We start from the raw sequence: 27,906 nt of genomic DNA, 5'->3' as shown, positions 1-27,906 counted from the left end.
ATATGATACGGCTGCTAATTGGACAATGCCTCTTCTCATCACAATGACTAATCCACCCACTAAGCCATAGAATAAAAAAAAATGTATTAATGAAGAAAGTGACTATATAACCAATGTCAGGAACCAGTTGCATGGAATATTGGGTATCAGTAATTTGACACTGGCCAGATTTCCTACACATGTAAAGTGTTATGATTTTGTAAAATATCAAAGCTTGACCAGTGTCTTCTGAAATTACACACATTAGATCATGACTGCTCTATTTTTTTAAAAAGACCCTACTTAAAGTCAAACGGTTGTCTTGTGGATATAAAATATGAGGGCAGTTTATTGTTGATTGTAGCACATTGCTTTTGAGTTACATATCTCATATGGAGTCCAGTTGGTGCAATGAGAGTCAACATGTCTGTGTTTGGTGGTTTGGCTTTAGTGTATGATATAGTACTCCAATGCAGATGGCACCACAGATGGCTGATATTTATACCACAGGGCCTTGAAAAGTCACCACTGTAGAAATGGCTCTTTCTACGTACATAGGACACTCATACCACTTATTTTCATATGCACTGGAAGCATATTGTCCATTGATACCTTCATAATGAGTAATTAAATCATGTTTCTGGTGACCTAAGACAACGTCAAAAAGCTTTTTCTGTTGATAATGGGCTTTGTTTTTTTGTTGGACAGTGCTAGGAGAAAAGTTGCCAGTCTCAAGACACCATAGCATATATAAATTAAAATAAATAAATTAATAACAAGTATGTCCAAGACTTTGTAATAATTGAATGAATTAGCATGTATAATAAATTAGGCTGGCCACCAATTCAGGGTGTCCCCACTATTCAAGTGATCATCGCAGTAACATCAGGAAAATGTGGGTTTAACTGACATCACAAAGAATGGCAGACTAACTGAAATATACGCAAGTTGTTGGCTTTAATATTTCAAACCTTAAAAAGTGTCTTCTAAAAGCAGTTTTGTCTAAGTTCCGTCAAAGTTTGCACTATACACAACATTTTTTCTGGTTCTAATGCTAAGAACATACAAATGCCCATCTGGCCCAACATAATTGACAACATTACATTTCACCTTGAAACATTCCCTTATACTCCTTTTTTTTGCGGTTTTTGCAGAAGAAAGGGACCTTTGCCCATTTTAGACAACTTCCTGTCATGTCCTGTTCCACATGATCCAGTGAGCGCAGTACTTGTCTTCTTGTACTGCAGACCCTAGCAAGTTCAAAAGAGGATGTTCTCCCTCAATTTATTTATGACTGTTTCTCTGGAAACATCGCATAGGAGAGAATAAGTATTAAGAAACATAGTACAGTGTTCTAATTAGAGACAAGGCCTGACTGAATTACATTCAGGAATCCAGATGTGCAGAGTTATCTTGTACAACCAGTATTGTGTGTCTGCGGTGAGTTGGCAAGTGATGAGCCAAAAGGAAATGATTGAGCAGTTCAGCAAGTGAATGAATTCATCAACTCAAGTGAGAGTAAGCGGTTGAGTAAACCAAACACACGGGAAGCTCCGTATGACTGATTGTTGTTTATTTTAAATTGCATGACTGTCTGTCGACCCAGCCCAGTTCAGGATAAATAGATCAATCATTTGGGAGCGCATTCTGCACCATCTTGCATGATGCATTAAAATGCATTGCCTTACAGAAGGACCCAGAAAATGCTCTACCATACTGAATCTACAGCTTTGGGAAAAACAAGGTCAAATGTGAATGTCTGTTTAAAATGAAGTCAGACAAGTAGTGGAACTCAAACAGCATCATTATCATAAAGCCTTTTATCACTATTATTTCCAGCTTCACTATTTAGATGGAGCGGTTTATTTTAGGTGGGAGCCAGGCTAAATTCCCATCTGTACTTTGGTCTTTCATTCCTTTTCTGAATTAAGACTTATTAAAAATGAAAAGTGTAGTATTTACCACTGTGCAATCTCACTGGGCGTAGGAATTCCAAAAAATACCCAATTTTAATCTGCCTACTCCCTTCTCAGTGTTGTTGAGGCTACTTTACCTGTTGAAAAGGCCAGATTTGTAGGATTCCATTCATAATTGTTTGGTTAGGAGCAAAGAAAAAACACGGCCTTTATTTTTGAACACTTTCCACGCTTTAACAACTTAAACTGGAAAACCACAATATATTGACTTATCCCAGATACGAAATTAATTCATTCATTTTTTCAAAACACTTTGCCTATCCCACCTAACTATGGGTAATCGGTGGCCAACCAATCGCAGCACACAAGGAGACGGATGATATTACATTCAGACATTAAATTAGTTCAGAAAACAATTTTATCCCAAAGTGATACTGTGTTAACAGATTCTTTTGTCCTTCAACAAAGCAGCTTCATTCTTTTGCTAAATGATGGAAGGATGCTTCGTAGTTCCCGAGGGAACTCTCAAGCAGCCGAGCTTGCAAGGTCAAATATGTCATTGCATGTATTAGTCGCAAGGAGCATATCACTCTATTTCAATTTTCAGGCATGAAATGGCCTATTATGAAGGAAGTCTAATCTCTTAAAAAGACAATTCCACCGTGGCGACAGAAAAAGAGCACACATGGCAAAACTGTTAAACCCAATGATAGAATGAACATCAAAGTCACATTTACCTTGTCTTTTTTTCCCCATCCCAACACCCCTACGCTATGTTTATTAGGAAAGTGGTAATACGGTTTTAGCAGGTATTTTCATGAGCAAATCCTTATTTTTTTTTTTTTAAAAAAGGTATTGGTCACAGCTTTTTCTATGCTCAAATCTGGGGGACTATTCTAAAGCCCAACCAATTTTCCAGACCAACTATGTGCTGATGCGTGACTGATGCAGCCGCCAGTGAAGCATGATTATTTCTTTGACAAGTCCTAGCAAGAAAGAATGACAAGGAATAAAAAATTCAACACAAAGGAAAGTGGTCCCAATTGGGTGTTATAGACCATGTGACACACAAGTGACTGTGTATGCATTTTTCTATTATTTTCTTTTTAAAATAAAGATCACTGAGTTTTACCCTGATAAAATGTCAGCATTGCATGAATGCATTAATGTCTTAATACTGTTACTCAATGAAGGAAATGACACTTGGTATTACAGAAATATTGCCAGAAGCCTTGCATTAAAGCAACATGGCCATGAACATCAAAACACCACTGACATGGAATTCCTGAGGACCTGACAAAGACTGATTCCAAGCAGGTCACAGAAGTTACATATACAACTAACTAGCATAGGCAAAGTCGCATGAAAAACTGTTGTTCTCCTGGGAAAACATGGCTGCATAAGAGATCAGATAGACAAACTAGCTTTTGCAGTTTCCAATAACACGGAATTGTTCTGATCATTTATGTTAGTGGTTCCCATAAGTCAATCATGTCGTGATTTAAATACTACCAAGGTGAGTAAATAAGTGGATGCAAACACTCCAGAGAGGTAGATTGATGAATATAATCTAATAGTATAATTTTAATATAATGATATTTTTCAGAGAAACTGTATAGAGACCCTCTTGTGACACGGTGCGACTGGCACATAGAAAATTCTCCTTTCGAGTGTCATGCTTTTGTTGACTAAATATATTTTTGTTGTCAGGTTCCCTCTGTGTTCCATTGTAAAATCTTAATTACGCCTCAGGTTTTTGTTTTCACCTGTTTTGTCTCTACTGCTCAGCTTCATCCAGTCACTCACGTCATGTTCAACTGTGCTTAGTTATCTTGTCATTTTGTCACATTTCCTGTCATTGTTGATGTTTTTTTTCTTTTTCATTTATGCTTTGAAATGCATATTTTATTTCTTTAATTTGGTGGGGGGACTGAAACAAGACTTTTAGACACAAAATCTTCCATGACACAAAAATGTTTTGAACATTATACATCCAACATGTGATAAGTTAATTTGAAAAAAGTATGTTGGGGAAAAGAGTCTATGACCATGAATCAGGCTAAATAATGTCAAATAACCCTCATCTCCACCATCAGCTTCAATGAATAGTAGAATACCTATGCCTATACAAGTGCAGAATGAATAACAAAGACCTCATTGAAAAGAGTGAATCCCTTTAATATTTTATGACAAGTCAATGAAATCTGACCCTGAGAAAATGAATGGAATATACCAGTTAATGTAGCAAATTTAAAGTTGGGAAAACTATATATATGATTTGAGTTAAACAGTAGGCCTAGATATGCTTTAAGGTTAGTATTTCTATGCAGAGGCCTGAATGCATTGTGCATTAGTATGGAGGTGTTGTGTGCTCAACACCAATGTATACTTAGCAATGAAATGCAGCTTGTGACACATTCTCACATTTAATGAGCTTGGACAACGAAGTAGGTTTTCATAGGAAACAAATTACAAGCTAGCATGCAGCTGTCACTTTGTTTTAGTCAGGACGACCACCCACTAAACATCAAGCCGCTCATTACAGCATTGAGAGCCATAACTGCTGAACATGAAATAAATAGATTTAATGTACTGCAAATAATTCTGTTCTCTATTGGATATTTATGTTTTATGTTGAAGGAGTATGCAGTAAGTTTATGTGGCAATGTGCATAATAAAGATACTCCTACAATATTCAAAGAGTATTCACAACATTATCTTCTTGTGGATACCAAATACATTTTTTTGGTGCATCCTTATTAAATGTTGAAACATTTTTTTTCTGAAGTCTGATAAAATCAGATTAAAATACTTTTCTCTTTTTTTTATATGACGTGCCTTGTGGGGGTGGTTGCCATTTATGCATGACTGAACCGGTCCGCTAAAAGTAGAGTCAGCTTCTGTGCTGTAGGTGAATAACTGGGCTACATTTGTGTTTTTAACGCAAAAAGTAAAACATGTGAATTTAAAATCAAAAGGGAGAGTCACATTTATGTTATGTTGCAATCAACAATGATTCTTTTCCAAGTCTGTGAGTGCTGCATTGCCATTTCTTGCAAACACAAGTTTTAAGTAATGATATAAATACGTAGGACTACATGATTTGTTAGCTTTGCTAAATGAATTTGTTGGGTTGATTCCAGCTGTGCGTCTGCCTGCTCTTTGGACACGGCTGAATTTTCTAGCTCTCCATCTACAGTACAGTTATAATTATCTGTTCTCTCTCTCCCTATCATTCCTGTAAGTGGGTAAGTGTATACGGTGGTAGACTGTAAAAGCTGAAGGTGACTGTACAGGTCACAAGTCTTTATGGGCATGCAAATTTTGAGGATGGAAATGCTTAATTTCCCCTAACGCTGCATTTACATTGCATGCCTAAAACTAGGATTACAATAGATGGTTGAAGAGACCGACTCCACATTTTTTTCAGGCCACTGACTGGCACAATGGCAAAAAGTATCTGCGAGTACGGAAACCAAAAAAATGTAAATCCATAATTAAATAAACAATTACTGATGGCGGTGAGTGGAGGAACGACAAGGTTGTTGCACTCCTTCGTGCCCACATACTTTATATCACTGATCAAAATGGTTTAACAGCACACAACACACCCTAGACTGGTCGCCAGTCAGCCATAGGGCACACAAAGAGACAAACAACCATTTACACCCCCAATTACACTTCCACCATTGGGAATTGAGCCCAAGCCTGCCCGCACCGAAGTCAGGCGAGTCAACCTCTACATCACGAGGTGGCTTCAAAGTCAATCAACTTAACTGAAATGCGTTCTACAGCAGCCACACATTCTGGTTTTAAATAGTTGCAATGGCAACAGGGGGGAGAAAATAAGAAAAATAACACCAGCCTCCCATCTGGATAACATTCTTCTATCTAACTGTTTTACTGCATTGTTCTCAGTGTGACAGCTGCCAGAGTAGTTCTTGGATAATAGGGCACAATCACGGAAGCCTACTGTTCTTGTATGTGTGTGAGAGAATGTGTCTGCCTCTTGTTCAGTATCCTTATAACAATTTTGTCAAGCCAATCAAGTTTTTAAATCATGCTATAGTGAGAGCAACTGAATAGATTGAAAATAAAACAGACCATTTGTTCTCCTACATTGGCAAAATTGAGGGGAAGAGATGGGTGAAGGACAAAAAGTATGAATGAAGTGATATGCCAATCAAAATATAGAAAGAAGGTTGCATTTTGATTTAATTGGTGGTGGAAGCCCTTTTACTGGTGTATCCGTTGTCCTATGATACATTAAGAGATTTTTTTTCTTCAATTTACACCAAACCATCATTGGGAAAAAGTACAAAAGGATAGGAAATGAGGAAAAAAAGAGCATGACCTCCTTTCTGTGGGTTAACAAAGTGTTGGTAAAATGGAGGCTTAACGCCCAAGCTCCAACTGTTAAAAATAGCAACCCTTTTTGACACGTTCTATAGCTTCCAGCAGTCGACTTCCTAATAATAGCAAATATACACACACATGGCTGTGGGGCACTGCAGACATGTTGGTGAGAAAGAGTGGTAAAACAACTTGCCTTGAGGACAGAAGGTGCAAGGGTTATGGTAATTCTTTTGGAAGACAAGCTTCATCCTCAGGACATTGCCGTTCATATAATGTATCCCTTAGTTGTATTTAATGAAAAGGATGAGTACTTTGAGAGGAGGCAAGGAGAACATGGCATGCTGATTGATTGCCCAGTTGTCCACTAGCAATGAAAGCAATTTTCTAGAAACAATATAAAATGTTCCAGTAGAGTGTTAATGCTTAAGAAAATTAAAGTCAAGGGAGGGACACTAAAGGGTGCATTAAGAAAATTATGTAGTATTCAGTGTGGAACTCGATTGCACTCTTTGTGCTAGTAAACAATTAATTTTTTGAATACTGGCCTCCGATTGTTCATATAAAAAGATTGGATAGAAAGTGTATTGAAGGAAAAAGAAAGTTGTTCTCCATCACTAGTTCACTTGAATACAAATGCAACCGTAAAAAGAAAAACATACTAAGTTTAGAAACAAACTGAAAACTGCTATTCTCTAAGGCAAACATTCTAACTGCAAGTAAGCTTAAGATAGACTTTAATCTATTTACTCACATTTAAAAAGCATCTTTCGTCAGTAGAAAAGCTTTTAATAAAAGTCCAAATTAAGTTGATGGCAAGGGCAACGTCCAATAAATGATGGATGATTGTTGGTGGAATGAAGCAAGAGCACATAGGCCTTTGAAATTCATTAAATATTTCCCTTACTTAGAAGAAGTCATTTGCTTGCAAACATCATTATACTTGCAGATCACTGGCATCGTGCAAGTGGAAACCCATTTTACATATTTGGACACTGTGGCAGAATATCCTCTGTCACTTGCTGTTTGTGACACATATATTGCATTTTCTTACGATGAACAAGTGTTGTGCTTCAGGTTTTGTGTTTTTCTCAGTGGGAACTATGCTAAATTGGGTGTGAATAATTTCCACATTGTAAATACGTCCTCTTCTGTCATTTAGGGATTATGCAGAGCTATCACCAATCTTTGAATTATTTGGTAAATAAAGCCTTAAAGCAAAAATGATAACATTGCAGTGTCACAAATAGAAGTAATATGGTCTTCTGCTGGCAATAAACTTGAAGTGTATAGTATACAGTACAAGAGAGTAATGTATACATATATTAATAAAATTAGATTAAATCCAGTGGCTAATTAGATGCCTGAAAGGCCAGGAATAGTAGCAGAATATTGAATATTGGCCTTGTCAAACATTGAAAAGGAAAAGAAGTCACATGGAAAAGTCATCTCATTGCACACACGAATAAGGCCGCCTTTTCAGTGATTATTCCATATCATTCCTCTCTGTGCTCAGACGTGGTCAGTCACCAGAGCCATGCTAATGACCAAGTTAAACTCCGTAACAAATATGAAAAGTGTCTCAGCATTCTAAAAATAGACACATTTAAGTAACATGGAACCTAAAAACTAATTAAAGTTTATCTAAGTGACGTGATATGCTGTGAGAGCATCTGAATGAGACAGTTTCCCCTCATTATATCGGGAGGAAGGTTAACCACTATGATCCTCATTGGGCAATTGTCTATCCTTCAATCAGACTTAAGGCAGACAAAGATGAGCTCCTGTGAGTTAAAAAATAAAATATGCACATTGTTGGGTTTATTCTGTTTTATTATTATAATAGTTATATTAATTCATTTCTTTATTAAATCAATCTCTTTCTTTTCTTTGTATTAATTCATTACTTTGTTAAATCATTCTCTTTCTGTTTTTCAAAAGTCTTGAGGTCACACCAAGTCATCTTTAACCTAGACAGCCTGTTCCAGGATGGTTATACAAACAATCCACCCAATCTGGGTCCTTGAGATTTGGTGGGCCCTTGGTGACGAGGACAGGGCTATTCGGACAATAACAAGAATATTGTTATCGTTATGTAACCGTACACTTCGGGTTTTTCTGTATGTAACGATTATATGATTATGATTATATTATATGATTCTTAGGTCAAGGAGGTTGTATAATTACTCTAATCTAAATGTTGTTAGGTCTAGTCCCTGTTTTTGTTATTAGTAAAATACTTTGATTGTTATTGTAGTCCCAGATGTTGTTTTTACTCATACGTGATGGAATGATCAACAACTCTGTAACTTGTGACCATAAGAATGGGACGAAAACGTCTATTCGAGGAGACGTTCGGAAGTCGTACGGTGACGCTTGCTGTAACTCTCCCTTCCGGAAGCTTTTTATCTGTTGTATCCATTTCTATTTAATTAAATGTCAATAATTGAATAAGATGTCTTCCTGCAGTTATTGATAATTACGGACGAAGGTAATTATTAATGAACCTGACATTTGGTCCTTCGAGCCATGGAGGTCAATATACCGGAGCGAGAACCCAGGCGCTGCTGTTCGACATCTGGTAAGTGACCGTGCGCACGGCGTCTTCAAAACCCTTGGTGGGCCGGAGTTTTTCGACGGGGGCGCCTGGATTCTCGGCGGTTGAAGACTTTTCCTGCTGGAGGGAGACATCTGATGGATCTCGGGTAAGTCCACATTAATGTCTGCATGTTGTGAAGGTGGTTACAAATGCGTTAAAGGGACATTGTATGTGAGGCCCATTGTTGGGCTGGTTTCGCGTCCTGGGTGACGGCGATAAAACCCTGTGTTTATACTAGTCAATGGCAGGTACGGTGGGGCACTTTGCTGGAAAGTGTCCTGTGTCTCAGGGGTAGGCACGAATATATTGTACGAGGTACAATATTGGGGCCGGGGAGTGTCCTGTGTCTAAAGGGTAGGCACGAATATACGTTGTATGTTGTTTGTGTGGTTTCTGCAGTAAAATTAAGATAAGCCTAGGAAATACAGTCGAAGGAGTGATAATAATAAAAATAGATATAATAAAGTTAACTCTGTGAGGCACACGAACTCACTACAAAAAAGTAAAATATGGGAAACACGTGTTGTAAGGCGGGTTTGGATGACGATCCAAAAAATACGTCTAACTTGTAAGGATTGGAAAAAATTGGAAAGACAAAGCGCTTTAAAAATATTACACAGCTATATTTATGGATAAATAAATATGGGTTTGCTGGCCAGCTTAAAATGCATAAAATGCAGGATAATATATGCACTAATGCATAGAGGTAATATACATATATAAATAATATGTGAGTGGATAAAAGTGTAACAGCTTGTTCCACAGACACTAATGGAGGTAATATACATATATAAATAATATGTGAGTGGATAAAAGTGTAACAGCTTGTTCCACAGACACTAATGGCGAAATAAGGCCGGGGAGAAGTTAAAAAAAATACTATTTTGGGAAAATAGTGGGGGCTCCCTCGGATAACGGGGATATATATTTAAGACCGTGGCGGCGGGAAAGTACTGTTTGGTAAGGAAAAAATAGCGGGGCCTCCTCGGCTGACGGGGAAAATATTTACCGAGATAGGTGACGGGCGCGGAGGAAGTTTAACAAAAATAAAGGGAGCTAGAAAATTAATGGGGACACTGGTATTTGATTTGGTTAATCCGGGTATGACGTTTTGTGATTACAATAAATTGGGTTTTTTTGTGATGCTTGGGCTTGTATAACAACAATTAGAATGGTTATTTCCAAGTGCTGGTGGTGCTTTGTTAATATAACCTATATGTACTGTCAATTTACAGCAATGTGATGGCTTATTGCAGCTTGGTTTTTGATCCCGTCCGCTAACGGGAAGATGGTGTTTAAAAAGACAAAAGAATATATACAAAATGATCATTTAAATGTTTAGCAGGGAATGTCACCTGTGTTTTTATTATGCTCTAGACTTGCCAAAAAATGTGTCAACTGCGGGGGAAGCGTTTCTGGTGCAGCGGCTGCTGATTAGATGGGAGTGAAACATGTGGGCCGCGGGGCAGACGATTTAACTGTGTTGGGCTTTCGGGAGCGTTCGGACCGTGTAAACGACTAAAATTTTGTGATCCTTTCCGTGAAGACATTATAATAATAATAATTGGCCTTGGGGGTGCTGAAGCAAACTTGAGGGCAGAAAATGGGTTTTTGCCATATTGTTGTGCTTGCAGCATACATATTCTGGATATATGGGGTCTTGGAAAAATATTGTTATGTAGTTGAATATCGGAAGAGGGGTTAATTTGACGTTTTAATGGTTGTCTTCTCTAAAAAGCGTTGTATTTGGGCACAGGGAAAAAGCTGGTTTGTAAACATAAGATAACAATGCTGTTTTCGCAGCAAGAGTGGAGGTCATAGTTAACGGCTAATTGCGTTTTCTGTTTGGACTTTTCAGAATAAGAACAATACATGGGCTGCAAGAAATGCAAGGTTATGCGAATGCTTTCGCATTGATATTTTGGGTTTTAAAATGAAATGTATTAAGAGGATAGAAAAAATCTGTTCAGTAAAAGGTTGATTTGGTAAAAAGCTTTGGATTTGGGAAATAGACCAAAATAGTCATTTTTGAGCAATTGTGGATTTCAAAGGGCTCTTAGTTAAAGGAAACTAGCTTTTGGAGGATAAAATAATATTAATACTATTTCAGAATTTTTTGATTATTCAAAATACTTTAATCCAGGAGGGAGGTTGGCTGTTTAAAAGAAAAAAAGGCCAGGATGACAAAATTTACAAAATTATGGTATATTGGTGACGATAAGGTTTTTAAAACATTAAAGTTTGTAATTAGGAATTGTCTAACAAAAGGTTGATTTCTCTCATTTAATTGTTGTAGATTTTTGTTTTGGTAACAGGCTATGGGAAATGACTCGTGTCTTAAGTAAACAACATATGAGGTGATTTACAAAGTATAGTAGGTATTGAATTATTTGGCTGTTAACGACATCAGATGGAAAATTTACAATGCAATAGTGGCATGATAAAATTCATGACATTCATCCAAATAATTAGGTGAATTGTAAATAAAATAATTGGTTTAGGATGAGCATATTTTCCCTAAGAATGGAGTAACATGGAATGTTTTTCAAAGTGCACTTGAAAGAACATTGTCTGTTGTCCTGGCAGGAGGAAATATGCTTTGTCACAGGTCATATTGATGACTTTAAGGATATTACGGATTGGATAAACATTGGTCAATTGATACAACCAAATAACGTTGCTTTTACGGCATTAAGGGCATGCAAATTGGTGAGAACTTTAGCAACGATGGGGTTAATACGCCTGAATGTTACAGTGATAACGAGTGACAATAACAAGCTTTAACTGTACACTTCGGGTTTTTCTGTATGTAACGATTATATGATTATGATTATATTATATGATTCTTAGGTCAAGGAGGTTGTATAATTACTCTAATCTAAATGTTGTTAGGTCTAGTCCCTGTTTTTGTTATTAGTAAAATACTTTGATTGTTATTGTAGTCCCAGATGTTGTTTTTACTCATACGTGATGGAATGATCAACAACTCTGTAACTTGTGACCATAAGAATGGGACGAAAACGTCTATTCGAGGAGACGTTCGGAAGTCGTACGGTGACGCTTGCTGTAACTCTCCCTTCCGGAAGCTTTTTATCTGTTGTATCCATTTCTATTTAATTAAATGTCAATAATTGAATAAGATGTCTTCCTGCAGTTATTGATAATTACGGACGAAGGTAATTATTAATGAACCTGACACACATCTTAACCCATTCATTTAAACACTGTAGGATGCACCCATTTTACATACATGTGTAGTTAATAAAAGATAACACCAGAGCTGCAGAAAACGATCATATTCAATACATCTTCTATGATTAAGTAAGCAACCAAAGCATTTTCAGTATATTGTTATGTAAATGATTCTTTGTGGGATGTTGCATGTCACATTTGTTATTGAAATTGCAATGAATATGATCTATTGCTAAAATGATTCTGTTATAATGTTGCAGATGGCATGTGACAAAGATGTCAAGCACATACAACAAGTCTACAAGCAGATGAATGGAAAGTGGCAGTTCATATAATTATCCGTCCAAAAAGTATGTGGGAAAAAAAATAAGCAAGAAAGCAATGAAACCCCTGCAGGCACAATATATGCAGCCTGTCATGAGAGGAGTACTGAATGCGTCACTTTCAGATACCTGAACAAATTGCTGAGAAGCAGCTAGCTGGCATTTGAGTCATATCTTCACTCTGCAGTACCCCCGACAACAAACTCAGCCAATTTAGAGATTTCAGTAAGCAGGTCACTTGCTAATGAGAGCTGCCGGCACTGGACACTTGCATAAATGCCTCGCGGGTTAATGAAGATCAAAAGGTAAACAAAGCAGAGAGGGTTGTAACACTGAGAAAAAAGTAACCCTATAAAGGCAATAATTTCTAAGATATGCGGAATATGCCATGTCTATATTTCTGGGAAAAAAACAACAACAAAGGAAAAGCTGATCCCTGAAGTAGTGTTTTTAGTTTAAATGATTTTTAGGGTACATTTTAAAGACTGTCAATTAATAATTGTATTTTTCTGTGTAAGGACACTAAATAGGTGTCCTACACACAATTTAAAGGCTGGCTTTAAATAAAGGCGGGTTATATTTTTTCAAACCTGAATGCCTGATTCTAAATCTAACTAGTAAATATTATTTCACTTGAAGTGTGAAGGTAACTTCTATAGCGATTATATTTTCAACCGTAAAATGTGTCTACCGCTCATTAAACATTCTTCTTTGAAGTAGAATTTTATTTTATTATTCTTTATGAAATATTTCCAATAAAATGTACTGTGTAAACCATAGAAAATTTAACTGGTGACCCTGAGAAGCATTTCAAGGCTGGCATATACCACATAAAAACACTGATTAAAATCTAAAAAGTATATCATTTAGAGTAGGATGCTGTAATGTCAAATGGAGCTTATAACAGACACAAAAGCAACGATGAGAACAAAAACAAACGCAACAACAAATCTTTTGAACCACGGTTATCAGAGCAGTTTCTAAAATGAAAACTTGCAATAAGCAGTTTTTACCATTATATGAGTCCACAGCAGGTTTATAAATGTAAACGAGAACATCCAATACATAGGATTTCTCCCCCTTGAGAAGGTATTTGTACAATAATGACCGATTTGAGTAAAGAAAGACTACACAAACAGAAAAATCACATCACTAGGCACCTTTATGACTGAAGCACACTAAAAGGGGCCTTGTAATATCAGCAAATTCTGATTTGTGTATCTATGAATGGTTCATATTCAAAAATAAATAAATACCTGCTTCATTGTCCTGAATGAAATATGATCATTGTTTTCATGACTCCAGCTGAGTTTTAAAAACACTTTAGTGGCTACCCAATCAACTTCTAGCAATGCACAATATCAGTCTTTACTTATTTCCCTATCTTGAAATCTTCACATTGTTACTTTCAACCTGAATGTCTCAAATGGTGTCAACTCATAACAACCCCTCACAGTGTTCGGTTTACACTCCACTGAGCCGATGTCATCACTCTTGCATATCTAGCCAGGTAGAATTGGCCTCTTTTTCCTCCTTCTCGTTGTTCGATTGCTAAAAATAAAGCTGTGTTTTGTCAAACTACCACAAGGCTCCAGTCTGGTCCTCCACAGGGCTTATAGCCTTACTTCCTGACAAATAAAATTCACTTGCAAAAGTTGGTCAAGTAGAGGAATACATATTTTGAAACTTTCAACTTTGCTCACCATGATTAATCCCAATCAACAATCACTACGGTAGGGCAAGTATTTACTATATTTGGGGGTCCAGTCTTGGCTGCTCCTAGTGTGCTTTTATACAAGTCAATAAATGCCATGTAGGACGACCTATTTGCATTACACCTTCAGTCTTTTGCCTCTTGGTTATAAATGAAATGCCAATCAAACTGACAACGCCCTTCACTATATCAGAGTACAATTGATTAGACTGCAGCATCTGTATTGACTATGGCTGCTTCATCTTAAAAGGCCCTGATATCAATTAGACTAAGCCCCATAGAAAAAATATGCTATGTTATTTCTTCTAGCTTTTACTTTGCACCAATTACTTAACCAAGCCTTCTTTTCTGACTCCGTAAATACAAAATGGCTTTGAATGACATCATTCAGCACCAGCCAAATCTAATCCAGTCAACATTATAAGAGCAGTAAATTGTAACGACTGGTTGAAAATGGTCAGCGATCACCTTCTGTCATAAACACGTCCCCCTTTGTGTTAGTGCATGTTCTGTTCACCTCACTGCTTTAGATTTTCTTTCATTTCTTGACTAAAACTGCCTGACATTTCACAGTCAGTAAAGCAAACTCAAAAGAAAGACACTTTGTCTTTTCATAGAGACGGGGTAATACCTGGACATCTGTTGATGAGGTATCCTGAGGGGAGCGCCTGTGGAGAGGAAAGTCTGGTCATTTATTTTGGTCACTGACATAATGATGGCAACATTTAGTGCAGAATAGCTAATGCCAGTTGGTGGCATCACAAAGTTAATTACTAATTATGCACATGTAGGCCATTTCATCATTTATTATTTTGTAGTGTGTATGATTTTGTTTACATCTAGTCCATCTAGCACTGACAATAAGTAACATGAAAAATAAGGTCAATGTATTAGCATTTGTACTATAATACACCATGTAAAATTGCACAAGCATTTTTAAAAATTAACAACTACAATGCAATTCATAGGTGTCATTGATAACCCATTGATAACCCAAACCCCAACATTTTCCCTTTATGCTTTGATACACATAAAAGAAAAATGAATGTTATGAATGGTTTCATAAAAGCTGTTTTTTCTCATATATAGACATGTTTTTCCTCGACAAGGCCTGAAGTATATTTGATAAAACCCAAGAACCAAATGTTCCTGCTTTTTAACTACATATATATCCATACTTATTTGGTTGATTGCTAAGTCATTGCTGTGCATGTCAATGTTGCCAATGGGTGCTTTAATTGAGCCAATTACATTAGCCAGCAAAAAAAGTGAAACCTCCAGTCACCCGACACGTTCCAGATAGCTAAGTGGAGCAAACGCCATAATTAGAGTAGACACTCATGTGGAGCTAGTAGGCATACAGATCACACACTGTTGCGCATCATGCCTAAAATGGATAGTATTCCTGCCCCTTTACATTTATCAGGAGAAGTGGAAGATCAGTGGTTTCCCCAATAAAGAGTCTCCATTTTATTTAGCCACAAGGCAGTTACAGACCAGTGTGTGTGAATTGCACTTTCCATTTGCACCACATCCTCAGGGAAAAATGTGACTCTTCCTCTTTAGCTCTCAAACAAGTGTGAAAAGCACCGTGCTCCTCATAGTTTACATGTACTTGTAAATGACCATTATTGTGAATTACTTTTTGGGAATTGTGCTATTTCATACAGCCAGTAAAAGTTTCTGCAATTTGCCTCGGCTCTTTGTGTTCCTTAGAACAAAATGTGTATTGAATAAATGAAACATTTCACCCACACATCGCAAAGATCCTCTGCAGTAAACCCTAAAGAAACACTGAAGACGAATGAAGTGCCTTTTGACCGTCTTGATTATTTCCTACCGATTATTTTCTGCAGTGACTTATTATCTACTTGTTCCACACTAACTACTCTCTAGCAAACATCCATGCTTGTGGATACAGATACTGCAATGGAAAGAAGGTGGATTAGCTAGTTCATTTTCAAGAAAGAGGATGCCAAGTAACAGAGATGGAGAGGTCCCCATTTCTACAGCACTGTCTCCTGTTTCTTCACATATAAGGAGAAATCTGGTGACTGACAACCTGTCTTCCTCTGATTATCACGGTATGAATTATTCATGGGCACACTATTTCCCCGAAGCCTTGGCACAGGCATATTCAGCTATTTTAAAAACTTACATTGCCAAATGTTGGTGACAGAAAATCCAAAGCGTATACAGTTCATGGAATAGTCTCCATTTTGGATTAGATTGATTTGGACGTTGTAATGCTCACTTCAACTATGTGTTTGGCTCATTCAGACAATTTAGTATGCATAAAGTGTTTGTAATTGTTTCTTTTTCACTGCAGATTCATTGCAGCTGACCCTCATGCAGTTATTACCCATTACACCAAAGTCAATCCATTGTACTATATGTTGGCTGTTATATTTCCTTAGCAACTGGAGATTAAGTGGGTAAGTAGGTTTCTCTTGCTTACCAGAAGCAGATGTGTATCAACACAACAATGTACTTATTGTAGCTCTGGGAATATGACTTGATATGAATCACAAATGGAATCACAACAATGATTGCAGATGACAGGACTATCAAGCACTAGAAAAACATACATTGTATCCTGGTTATGATAGTTGATGTATATCATTTATATCACGCTACTTTGCAGTAAACGTGAAGTCTTACATTCAATGAGCAAAAGGGTCAATATGCAGATTCAGACTTTATTAGAGTCTGCACGGCAATGACTCCTTCCTGGGACACAATTGCATCAATCATGCTTATGTTCCTTAATGCAATCAAACACTTAATGGCAAACGGCGCGGCAGTACGATGCTAAAGTGTAACATTTGTCTTCCTGGCATAAGTGGAAATGCAAAACAATAAGGTAAGATAACCAAAGAATTAAAGATAGCGTGGTGTCAACCCGGAATAAATCACTTTCATAGATGCAATTTAGTGTGAGGAGGCTCGCCTACTAGTTTGACACGTGTCCTTGTCGGCCCCATTCATGTAACAATCCTTTGTTTCTCTTTTTAACAACGGGGCAGAGAACCTGAGAGACCTACTCATGTGACAGGCATCCCAGTGGACACCGAAGGCACAAAGATAGAAATAAATAAATAAAAAAGCCAGAATCTGGATCTTTACTTCAGCTTTGTGACCGACATTGTTGGATTTGAACAGCCACGGTCTGGTTTGGAATGTTAAAACCTGATATGACTTGTGTTTTGCTGTTTTGTTGTCCGTATTATTATGTCAAAAGGTCAATATCCAGATGATTGAACTGAAACAATTTTAAATTTTCCACTCATGCTAAACTTTGCTTTTGACAGCAGCACAGAAGAGTGTTCCTACAAACATACATGACATTCAAACATGTGCTTGTGTGTATTTGGTGTGTTGAATCTGTGTGATGGAAGAGTAGATCCCATCTCTTGACATCATAGAAAAATACGTCCAGAACAATCACTGAGTAAGTGTTTTGGTGAAAAGGCTGTCAGCAAATATTTATTTCAGCCATAGAGGACAAAATATTTGCTTTGCGCTTGAGTGGTTTGGGCTTTTCTTTACAGTGGGTATGATTATATGGACAACAATGATCCCGGTGTGACCTTATTTTAAATTTGATCTATCCTAAATTTGGTGTTGATAGCAGGAGAATGCAGTTTAAGAATAATAAATGACAGCTTTGCCTATTAGATGAGTTGTTCATAAAATCTTCTTGTATCTTTGCATAGTAACCTATTAGGGTCTGCAGGCGAAAGTGTACCGAATGAAGTTTTACTTAACTTTACCAACTATACTGATTTTTTTGTGCTCTGAATGATGGGCCTTTCTTTCATGCATGCAGTCAATGAAGTGGATGTGGCAGAGGTGCACACTGAGGTGTTATTGATTTGACAGACTACAGCCCACAGCTTGCGTTTGAAGTTTCTCAATTCTTCTGTCATACTGCGTTCACTCTTTGCTTCTGTAACTGTCTAAAGTAATTTTTCATTTATAGTTAAGAACAACACCTGTTTTACAACTGAGACTTTTGGTTGTCACATTGCACAGTGGCATAAAAATAGATTTGGAAGTTTGTCCTTTCAATATATTTATTCTTTACATATTATATCTAACCTTCTACTTAGCCCTATCTTACGAAGCCTCTTCACTCTCACAATACATTTGGCCAACTCTTATGAAGCACTATTTTCCTTAGCAAAGCTCATTTTCCTCAACATGCCCCATTCTTTTACCTTCCATTAAAAACAGATCACGCTTTATGGTTTCAGAAAAAAATGTTTGCCTTCATTCATTTGATAACATTTTCTTCCGCTTATTCGAGGTCGAATAGCGGTGGCATCACACACAGAAGGGAAGCTGAGACTTCCCTTTGCCAAACTACTCCATCTAGCTCTTCTGAGAGGATACTAGGCGTTCCCAGGAGACATATTCTCCAGAGTATTTAATGGGTTGGCCCCAACCCTACTGCGCACAGTGTTGGTGGTGCCCTGGTTTGCCCTTGTGAGATGCCAGATGGAGGACCAAAATCTGTTCGAGGCCCTCCGGAAGTCATTCTCTTGGAACTCCTCCCATAGCCAGGTTTTGCCACTGTGCCCACAAGAGCCACGTGCAACTTGGCACGCCAGTACCCATCAGGTGCCTCCGGAGTCCTGTAGGTTAAAAAGGACTGACAGGACTCCTTCACACTTAGGGCTGGTGTCTCCCAGCATGTTCTGGTATTGCTGCCACACGGGCAATGACCACCTTATGGGTAAAGCAAAATTGAACTCATTGTGCTTATTCATCATAGGACGTCTTATGCCGGACCCTAAGTCAGCTGACTTGGGCCACCAATATTAAAACTGCCTAAAGTTGATGGTACAATACAGGATAAGCAGGTTGCATGTATGCACAACTGGAGGTGAAGATTGGCTCTATGGAGGATAAAAAAAATGCTCCAAAACTGTTAGTGCAGATTGTCTGCATCTGCAAGATGCGATGTGACAGTTGAGCAGAGTTGTGAGGGTAGAGATGATTTCACAAATGGTAGCCCAAGGGACCAGTGGTTTTTTTTGGGGGAAAGAAGAGGTCGTGGGAAAGGGGGTTGGGTGGGAAAGTTGAAGGTTTAGTTTAGTTGAAGATTACCTCTTCTTAGCACCATCAAACATTTCAATCAATACATAGCATTGAATGTAGAGGTCTTCTACTTTGTTGAGACAAACCAGCCGCTGCCCACAAGCAAGTCACACCATTGCCGGGCAGTTTCTTTATATCCATAATTACTAATTCATTGTATCTTGAGAAGACACATTCATTTGGCCATGTCAATGTCCAAATTTGAGTAAAAAGATAAATTTCTGATTTTAATCACCTAACTGTTGGTCGAAACATTCTGGATACTGTGTTGGTTAAAAACATTAAAAGACAGGCATATACAGTAGCTAGTTGTAGATTAAATTTAGCAAGAAACTATCATGACAATTTTGTCACGTCTTGGTCATTTGTAAATAAAGAACTAAATCCCTACTTGCAGCGCAGAAAAAAATAATCACAGCTGTCATACAGCATGAGGATGACAGCGTGCACACACACACACACACACACACACACACACACACACACACACACACACACACACACACACGCAAGTGATTGTGTGTGTCAGCAGTAATCCAAGTGTGAAAGAAAATCTGAAAAGCCATTAAACATATTTTAATAGCTCCTCCGATCTCTCACTCAAGCAATACCCATTAATTAAAAAGATATGCCCACGTGAAGCTCAAATGAAATCTCCCTCTCATTCATTCTAAATTGCATCTTTGAGAATGAGTTTTACCCTGCTCAGGCAGAAAAAAGACCTTATAATCTAGGCTGCAGACTTTATCATAATTGGATAAGAGTGATTTATGGCAGGTGAGAAGAAGTGATGAGAGGGAACCATACCCCCAGCACACTTTCTTTCATTCACACTTCAAGCCAATGCGCAGAGGGAGATCTTAATGAGCCTGATTGACGTTCTCTCTATATCAGGTGGGTTAATTTGCAGTTAAATTGGTGAAATGGGGCAAAATAAAATGTTTTTTTTTCAATTACTGTACATCCCTCGACAAATATCATCTTAGTGGCCAAAAACATGTTCAGTCCTTGTCATAAACTAGCCATAAAGGCAATTTTACATTTACTTTAGATAAATGTTTCCTTGAGAATTAATGTCATTTTTATGGCTAGAGATGTGTCGCCATGCATAGATAATAAGCATGTGCACATGCATGTTCCTAAGCATTTCCAATTCTTTTTTTTATTCATCTGTTATTACTTTATTATGCTATGGCTTTGCTGTTGGAGGCTTGCTGGGGGGCATGCGCCCATTTCAGGTAAAATGACAGTCCTTTGACTTTCTTCCTGGTGGAAAGTCCTTAGGGAGGTCTTGTTGTTGGAACAAAACTTTCCGGCGTACATTCAGAGCGGAAAGTAAAGGAGGGAGGTTGCTTGCCACTCTGCTGTGGAGCATGCATTTGGGAGTTGAGATAGAGCAGAGCAAGAGAGAACAGAGTTTGCTTAAAAATACCTCTACATGGGAGCTTTTAAATTGTTCACTGCTGTACATCTTGGGGATACTGAGAACATCATTAATTCATGAAAACCAATGGAATAAATTGTAACACTTACAACTCATAGATTCATCTTTGCGTGGCATAGATACACAATAACAGTTAATATGGGATACAATTTGTAGAGATATTCTTGATAAGTAAACTGTGCTCTAACTTTTCATCATGTCCACTGAAAGAAAACAAGTTGTGTATTGACGTTAATTTTGATCTCGCATTGTGAAAGAAGGTCAAGTTAATGCCGTTTCTATCGGTTACATATTGCAGGGCAATGGCAGGCAGATCAAATACGAGTACATTAGAACAAACGCATGTAATCCAACACAATGTGTTCACCATGTGTTATGAGTGCGAAGCAGCTGTGGTGTTTGTATCAGATACCCATGGCTCCTATTTTTGACAGATGACACAGCAAAAACACAGCAGTGCAGAGAACCAATGGTGCCAGCAGAGGTTTTAGTACAGACGTAGTCCAATTATTCAACAAAGGGCCACAGTGGGTGCAGTTTTTCCTCTTCTAACCCATCATGACAACACATTTTCACCAACCTGGTGTCTTACAAGTGCAAAATGTAGACATCATAAATTATCAGCCAAGTGTGAAAACTAGAGTCATTACTACATATGCAGGCGCATGGAAAAATGAATCTATGGGATAGCAAGGCTGGATTCAGGCGGCGCCACATACCAGACATCGGACAACTTGAGGCAGAGGATATATTGAATAATGTTGTGCATCAATAGAAAAATTGCTTATCTTTCTACTTTTATTCCTTTGAGGCACCATATTTCGACTAGCGCTATGCTTGACACTCTCTCTGTTTGGCAATTGAATGCTGTTGAACAGGAATCAATTTGGGAGTAGATCCTCATTATGAAAACGTTTTAATTTTAACTCTCTTGCATTTTTGTTGTTTGTCTTTCTTCTTTAATAGTATACACTCATGCTTCAATTTGACAAGATGCCCACTCTTTGTGAATAACAAAAGCCTTAACATTAAATCACCATTTTGCATATAGGCCTACAAAATTATCTCCCTGAAATACCCTGGTTGTAAGAATAGAATGCAGTATCATAAAGTGCAAGCATGTGTTGTTATTATAGCCATACACTTTGCACACCGATATGATTTATGGAATCACCTCTTCAATTGCTATGTATATATATGCCCGCATAATTACAAGAAGCAGCATTTTCTCGTGTACCCCGGGCACATCGAGTAGGCTTATGTACATAATTTATTTACTTTCCGACACATTTTAAATAGAAAGCATCAAACCACAAAGTAACCTTGGAGAATCGTCCAAGTGCTGCTATAGTGCTGTCACAGTGCTGTAGAACACAGAGGGAAATCGCTAATTTATCACCTTTTCTCACCCCAAGCATAAGTCGCTGTTAGAGTGCAATGTTTTTATTAACACTATCAATATGAAATATGATAAGCATGAATATGTAATGACTAGTTATTAGGTTTCTTTACACACTGCACATCCCCACCACATACATATATATACATATACATATATATACATATATATATATATATACATATATATGCATATATACATATATATATGCATATATATACATATATATATATATACACACACACAGATACATACACATTTTTGTACAACTGTAAATTGAATAATTGATTCTATTTAATAATTCAATTTTCTAAATCACAAAGTGACATTATTTTCATTTGTCCTTTCTCTGCATCTCATTCAGATAATCAATATTCCTTCTGCTCAGGATTCCATCAACAGTATCTGATAGAAAATGTATGAACCTCAAATATGTAAAGCTAGTGGGAAGAGACCCTGATTTCAACTTCTAGGTCACCAGACAGAATATAAAAATGAATATTTCTATGGGCTTCAACAGTCATCACTCAAATTTATGTGGACATCATCCCAATAAATGGTTGAAGGACTGACAGACTATGATGTCCCAAGGTGCAGTGTGAAGCAATTGTTAGAGATGTGTATAAACATCGTTGTTTTTGACATTTCTTTCAATTTCTGTCTTTTTAGTCACACAAAATATGTTAGTCATCACCTAGTTTTCTTCAATAAATAACTGAAAAAGTTTCAGTCGATGCACATTAATTTATCTTTTAGTGCTACTTTGATAATCACCAATATTTAGGATGTTTTTTCATTGGCAATGGTTAGTATATAGTCGGTCTGAAGTGGAGAGTGAGATTGAATGTAGAGGCTGCATGTGAAACAGATATTTGCATCTGGAAGAATTGGCAAAATATCCTGTGATCAGCTGATTAGCATAGTGATGAGAAGCTTCAAAAGGGAGCATGTTCTTCTTCTGGGGCTGAGCTCTGAGTTATAGGTTAGGAGCTGGAGTCTTTGCTGTCTCTGCGGGCCTGTTCTTTCTCAGCAGCAGGAATATGGGACACACCAATGTTGATTAGAATGAGGAGAAGAGGGGGTGAAGTAAGCTTGTTTCTTTTTCGATAGAAAAAGCCGATAGTGTTTTTGACTGAGCTCATTATTTTAACCCGGAGATGTTTGGCTGTTTAAAGACCAGTCAAAAGAAAGAGTGCAGTCAATAATGAAAAGAGGTTGATAAGGGCCCTCTATAATATAGATTGGAGATTGGCAATGAGAGGAGTCCTAAGCTTTGGGGGGAGTATGTCTTGATTAGATATAGGGACCAGTCATTTCCCTTTCATCGGCATGAAAAAACTTCTATATTATTCTTACTAGAAAAGAATGCGGGCTGATGATGTTCCTCTGAAATGTGCTGACATCATGCTTCAAGGTATTTACTTGAGATTTTGATTTTTTTTGTGGTCTGGCAATGATTCCAGGCACATCTGGGTCTCTCTTTTGGACACTGCTACCGAGCATTGAGGCATTGAAGCAATTGGGGTAGATTTCTCTCTAATATGAGTAGAAGGGAAGAGGATGTAAGATGTAAGAGTGTACCTGGAAACAACTACAGATTATGTGTCAACAGCAGCTGCAACATGCGTCTCAGATATTGAGATAACAAGCATACACGATTGGATGATGTGGCCAATCTTGGCATGGATGTTCCCTCGATTAGAGAGAGAAGGAGGGAGGGAATCGAGAGGAATAAGAGAGACCGTGGGGGAGAATGAGAGCAAGAACAGAGAAATGAGGATAAATATATGCACCAAATTGGGCTGGACTCTCTCACAATTTAAAGAAATTTCTAGTATCCCCCAAATAGAGATGATGTCTCGCATTTTTATCAAGATGCGGCTGTTTTGTATTTGCACAAATAAAAGGCAGGAGCAGAGCCCTCTCTGTCTCAGCTGTCAGACAGAGACGGGACGAGCATTGTTGCAAATGTGTGTGTAGATATCAGCCTTGGGTTTTTGTGTGTGCTTGTTTTGTGCAAGGTGAGGAGACAATCAACAGAATTTACACTGGTGGAAAAGTAAGGCTCAAACAAGCACGCCAAAAAATTACCATACAACTTGTATTTAGCAATGCCAAGGTCAATGTCTGAAATATGAAATAATACAAAAGGGATTAAACGCCACTATTAGTATTTATGAGGATTTCGCCTTCTTGACTTTATGCAAATAGTAGTAGGCATGAGGCATTTCTGCAAAATACTTGGATGGATTATGATTAATCTCAATGTTGCCACTTGAACTGCTCAGTGTGTGACTTCTTTTTAACATTATTGAATATCACATTTCTAACAGTACAGCCAGTTAATAGTTAGTTGGTTTGTGAAATGACATCACAGAAGGCCGTGCAAGGCCGTGTATTTAGATAGTTTATTAGTGCTCCCCGTGCAAGGCCATGTCATATGAATTGATGGGGATGAAGGATAGACAGCAACGTCAGGGTTTTGTAGGTAGGAGCCATAAGCAAGGGTGGCTGTCGGTCAAAGAGAAATAAGTGTCTGGCTACCAGTCAATCATTTTACTGGCTCACCAAACACTCCAGGCCAGATGTTAGAGGTGAAATTGCTGTGTGTGGGTGTAACCTATTTACATTAACTGCATGTGAAGTCATGGACCAACACAGATATTTGACATCATCATGGTCCTATTTTCATGCTGTCCTCCTCTCTTGTCAAGCATAACACCATTGCATTGCCCTTCAGCAATAGCCCCATTTTAATGGTTTCTCTGGCATTAAAAATTAATACAAAGAGGTCCAAACTAAACCAAAATCAGACATGAGTTTAATCATGCTAGTGGACCTTTTGCCTAATCATCCATAAGTGTCAATGTGACTGTGAACAATTGTTTGTCTGAATGTGGAATTGATTGGAAATGACTTCTTTCCCCAAGTAGTATAGAAAATGATGAGAATGATTAATAATTAATATTAGATCGTGTTGTTATTATTGCTGTGTATCACTGGAGGGAATAATCACCCTCTGCCCTGATACAAGCATGCGTGTTTTTTCTTATGAAAGACTCGCATCTAACAGCAATATAATTGAGTCAATGCTGCCATCTAGTGTTTTGTTGTGCTGATATATGTTAAAGTTGACATGTGACGAGTCATGAAAACATTCGTGTGGCTATCAGTGAGGCTGACTTAAATTTTCTGAATTTGCAGGTGAAATATTGCATATCCGACGTTTATTACAACGTAACATATTTTTAAAATGTGTTGAGAAAAAAGAGCAATTTTGATTAATATGTAACGTTTGGGTTGAGCGCTCTGACTCTAGATGGCAGACAAACGATGACGTCACTCCATTCCACTCAGCATGCATTAGACATCTAGCCATCTATACACATGATATCTTAACATGCTATCGAAACCCCGCGTAACAGTCTTAGTTTCGATTTTATCAAAGGTTTGGCAACATAACATCCGTTAGCATTTCCCAGAGGAAGGCCGGAGAAAATACCATGGGGATCGAAGACGAAGCCGATCGGACGCTTTTCATTAGGTGTTTGGATGCACGAGTCACGGAGGAGCTTTTATTCGAGTTGTTTTTACAGGTGATGTGTTTTTGGGGACCTAGATTTGCTATTAGGTTCAGAGTGCTAGCTGCTAGCACAACACCGGTGGATAGAAAGCCTCTTAACGCTGTAGCCATGTCCCTTTCAAAGCCAAAATATCTACAAATATAAGAACAATCCGCACAATCCAAAACAATATGTAGTCTGATATTAACGAACCTCTCTCAGCAGGCAGGACCGCTCATCAAAACCAAAATTCCAAAAGACGCATATGGCACCCGGAAAACATTTGGTTTTGCCGTGTACAAACACGAGGAATCAGTGCCGTATGCCATACAACTCCTAAACGGGACGTTACTGTTTGGTAAAGCGATCCATGTGCAATTCCGTACAGGTATGTTACGTTTGCGTATACAGTATGCAGTTTACTTTACTAAACTTAATATTCGCAATTGAATTATTCACACAATCATCAGCCACCTACCAATCACAATATCAAACTGCACAACTGCATGCATTCAATATAAAACCTAGTAACAATACCTCCAAATCAATGCATGGAATAAATTAAGTGTTTATTTAACAAAATTTCACCATTCACAATATTCTACCAATACTCTAGATCGATAAACATGCTTTTAAATGCTATGGACATAATAAAATGTAATGATTGAAATTTACCTTAAGGTTCCCGAGCCTCTAATGTGCAATGTTATGGTTTTACCTGCATAACCGTGACATTACCAAACCAATAAACTATCATTTCGTACACAGGGAAATCCTTCACTTCTACGTTAAGTAACATCTAAAAGTGTTGAATCAGTTCTGCAACCATGTTGCTCAACGTGATATTTTTGCAAGCGTTATGTAATTAAGACTTCTTCAAAAAAAGAATTGTGCTGTTTATAAATGCAACCATTTTTTTCTATATCCCTTAATAGGCAGCAACCACAGCAACAGTCCAGGGCAGTTGAATCATCGTACACCTAGTCCCCATGGCTTGAGGTGAGTGAGGCCATACTTGAATAGATTCAATAGAGTCACTTTCTTTATATATGGTTGATTTTGATCATATTAATCTTCCTGTGACTACAGTATGCTCCAATTTTGATGCCAATGTCCTTTTTCTTCCAGTGATAATGCCGAGAGGAGTGGTAACCATGGTTACCATGGTTACCATGATAATAGGTGGCAATGCTACTGACACAATGCAAAGAGACTCATTTATGATTATGTGGACAATATCTAGTGTATGCTCAGGTTGTTTTCTACACAAACTGAAAATATTTCTTAACTTTTTGTTTACTTAAAACATTTTTAACTTGTACTTATTAACTATTTTACAAATTGAGCATCTTTTCAATAACATTTGATTAGGATAGCAGAAAATTTGAGGTTTTTGCCTTTTTTTCTGGTTTTGTAATTAACAAATACTTTTAAATGGTGCTCAAAGTAGTTGTATCATGTCAGGTAATTTGGGGAAGGGGGAAAAATTGCACCAGCATTGCTTAAGCTACAACTTATTTTTATAATGTTCATTTGTAACACACAAATTACTGATGTTTTAAAACTTTCATGTTTATAAACATTCCTTGACTCAATATTTGTGTCCTTCTTTTAATCCCTGAACAAACTATTGTATGCAGAGGGGTTAGATGGAAAGCTTGGCCTTGTGTGCGCCTATAAATGTCCCACTGTGTAACTAATATTCTTGTGCTAAGGTTTAGGAAGTAATCTACAGGTGGCGCCACACGTATTCTTTCAATGAAACCAATTACCACGGTAAATGTATCCCAACCACATGATCAGCTCCCTCATGCGACCTTTCTATTAAGGATATTTTCAAGGCATCATGTGAATTTGTCACCCTCTCTGCTCACAGTGACATAATTACATGGAGGTTTTTCTTGTTACCCTAATGTGGACCTGGACCCAGCTATTCCTGGACAATCCTCCTGGAATAGGAGCTCCTTTGATCCACAATATCTCATGTTGCTATCATTGCATCCCTGCCCAGGTGTCTTGGCAACAAAGTGATGATCACATCTCCTAACCACCAATACTCGGGTCCTAATCTAGCCTTCCGAAAGTGCTTAATGTTGCCGAGTTGTAGGAGTAAAAGTGCATTTACACCCTTCGGTGCTCTAATTAATTTTATCCTCTACACAGAGTAAGGCGGAAGGCCTTTATTGTTATTATGACATGTGGTGGTATCACTGCTTTAATTACTTGATCTGGCTGGCGTCTCCTGAGCTGTAGCAGCTAGATTAGACAGCCTGCAAGCTTCTGAATCCACTTAAACTCGACTGACCCACGTCCTACCCTTA

General features: G+C 37.8%; 2 protein-coding genes across 3 annotated transcripts in view; one reads left to right on the top strand and one right to left on the bottom strand.

Moving 5' to 3' along the window:
* Positions 1-27,906, bottom strand: part of clmpb (CXADR like membrane protein b) — a 115,604-nt gene that overhangs the window by 50,596 nt on the left and 37,102 nt on the right. Inside the window, exon 3 of one of the 2 annotated variants that reach the window (XM_077722495.1) lies at positions 14,708-14,744. The exons of the other annotated variant lie outside the window; for it this stretch is intronic. The gene's annotated coding sequence lies outside the window, so the exon portion shown is untranslated. The remainder of the gene's footprint in view (positions 1-14,707; positions 14,745-27,906) is intronic. 2 annotated transcript variants of the gene reach the window in all.
* On the top strand, positions 25,416-27,180 carry rbm7 (RNA binding motif protein 7). The gene is made up of 4 exons (XM_077722732.1): positions 25,416-25,618; positions 25,811-25,973; positions 26,521-26,584; positions 26,714-27,180. The coding sequence occupies exons 1-4, from the start codon at positions 25,526-25,528 to the stop codon at positions 26,781-26,783; spliced, it is 390 nt and encodes a 129-aa protein (XP_077578858.1). The 5' UTR covers positions 25,416-25,525; the 3' UTR covers positions 26,784-27,180.

This window comes from Stigmatopora nigra, chromosome 8, assembly GCF_051989575.1.
Source record: "Stigmatopora nigra isolate UIUO_SnigA chromosome 8, RoL_Snig_1.1, whole genome shotgun sequence".
Taxonomy (NCBI): Eukaryota; Metazoa; Chordata; class Actinopteri; order Syngnathiformes; family Syngnathidae; genus Stigmatopora; species Stigmatopora nigra.
Note: the sequence above shows the minus strand (reverse complement) of the source record. Positions and strands in the feature narration are given on the sequence as shown.

Excerpts from the sequence above, each read along its gene's own strand:
- rbm7 (XM_077722732.1), top strand. The coding sequence starts at position 25,526 with ATGGGGATCGAAGACGAAGCCGATCGGACGCTTTTCATTAGGTGTTTG. Across the intron at positions 25,974-26,520 it reads CCATGTGCAATTCCGTACAG|GCAGCAACCACAGCAACAGT; the intron begins GTATGTTACGTT and ends ATCCCTTAATAG. Across the intron at positions 26,585-26,713 it reads CCTAGTCCCCATGGCTTGAG|TGATAATGCCGAGAGGAGTG; the intron begins GTGAGTGAGGCC and ends TTTTTCTTCCAG.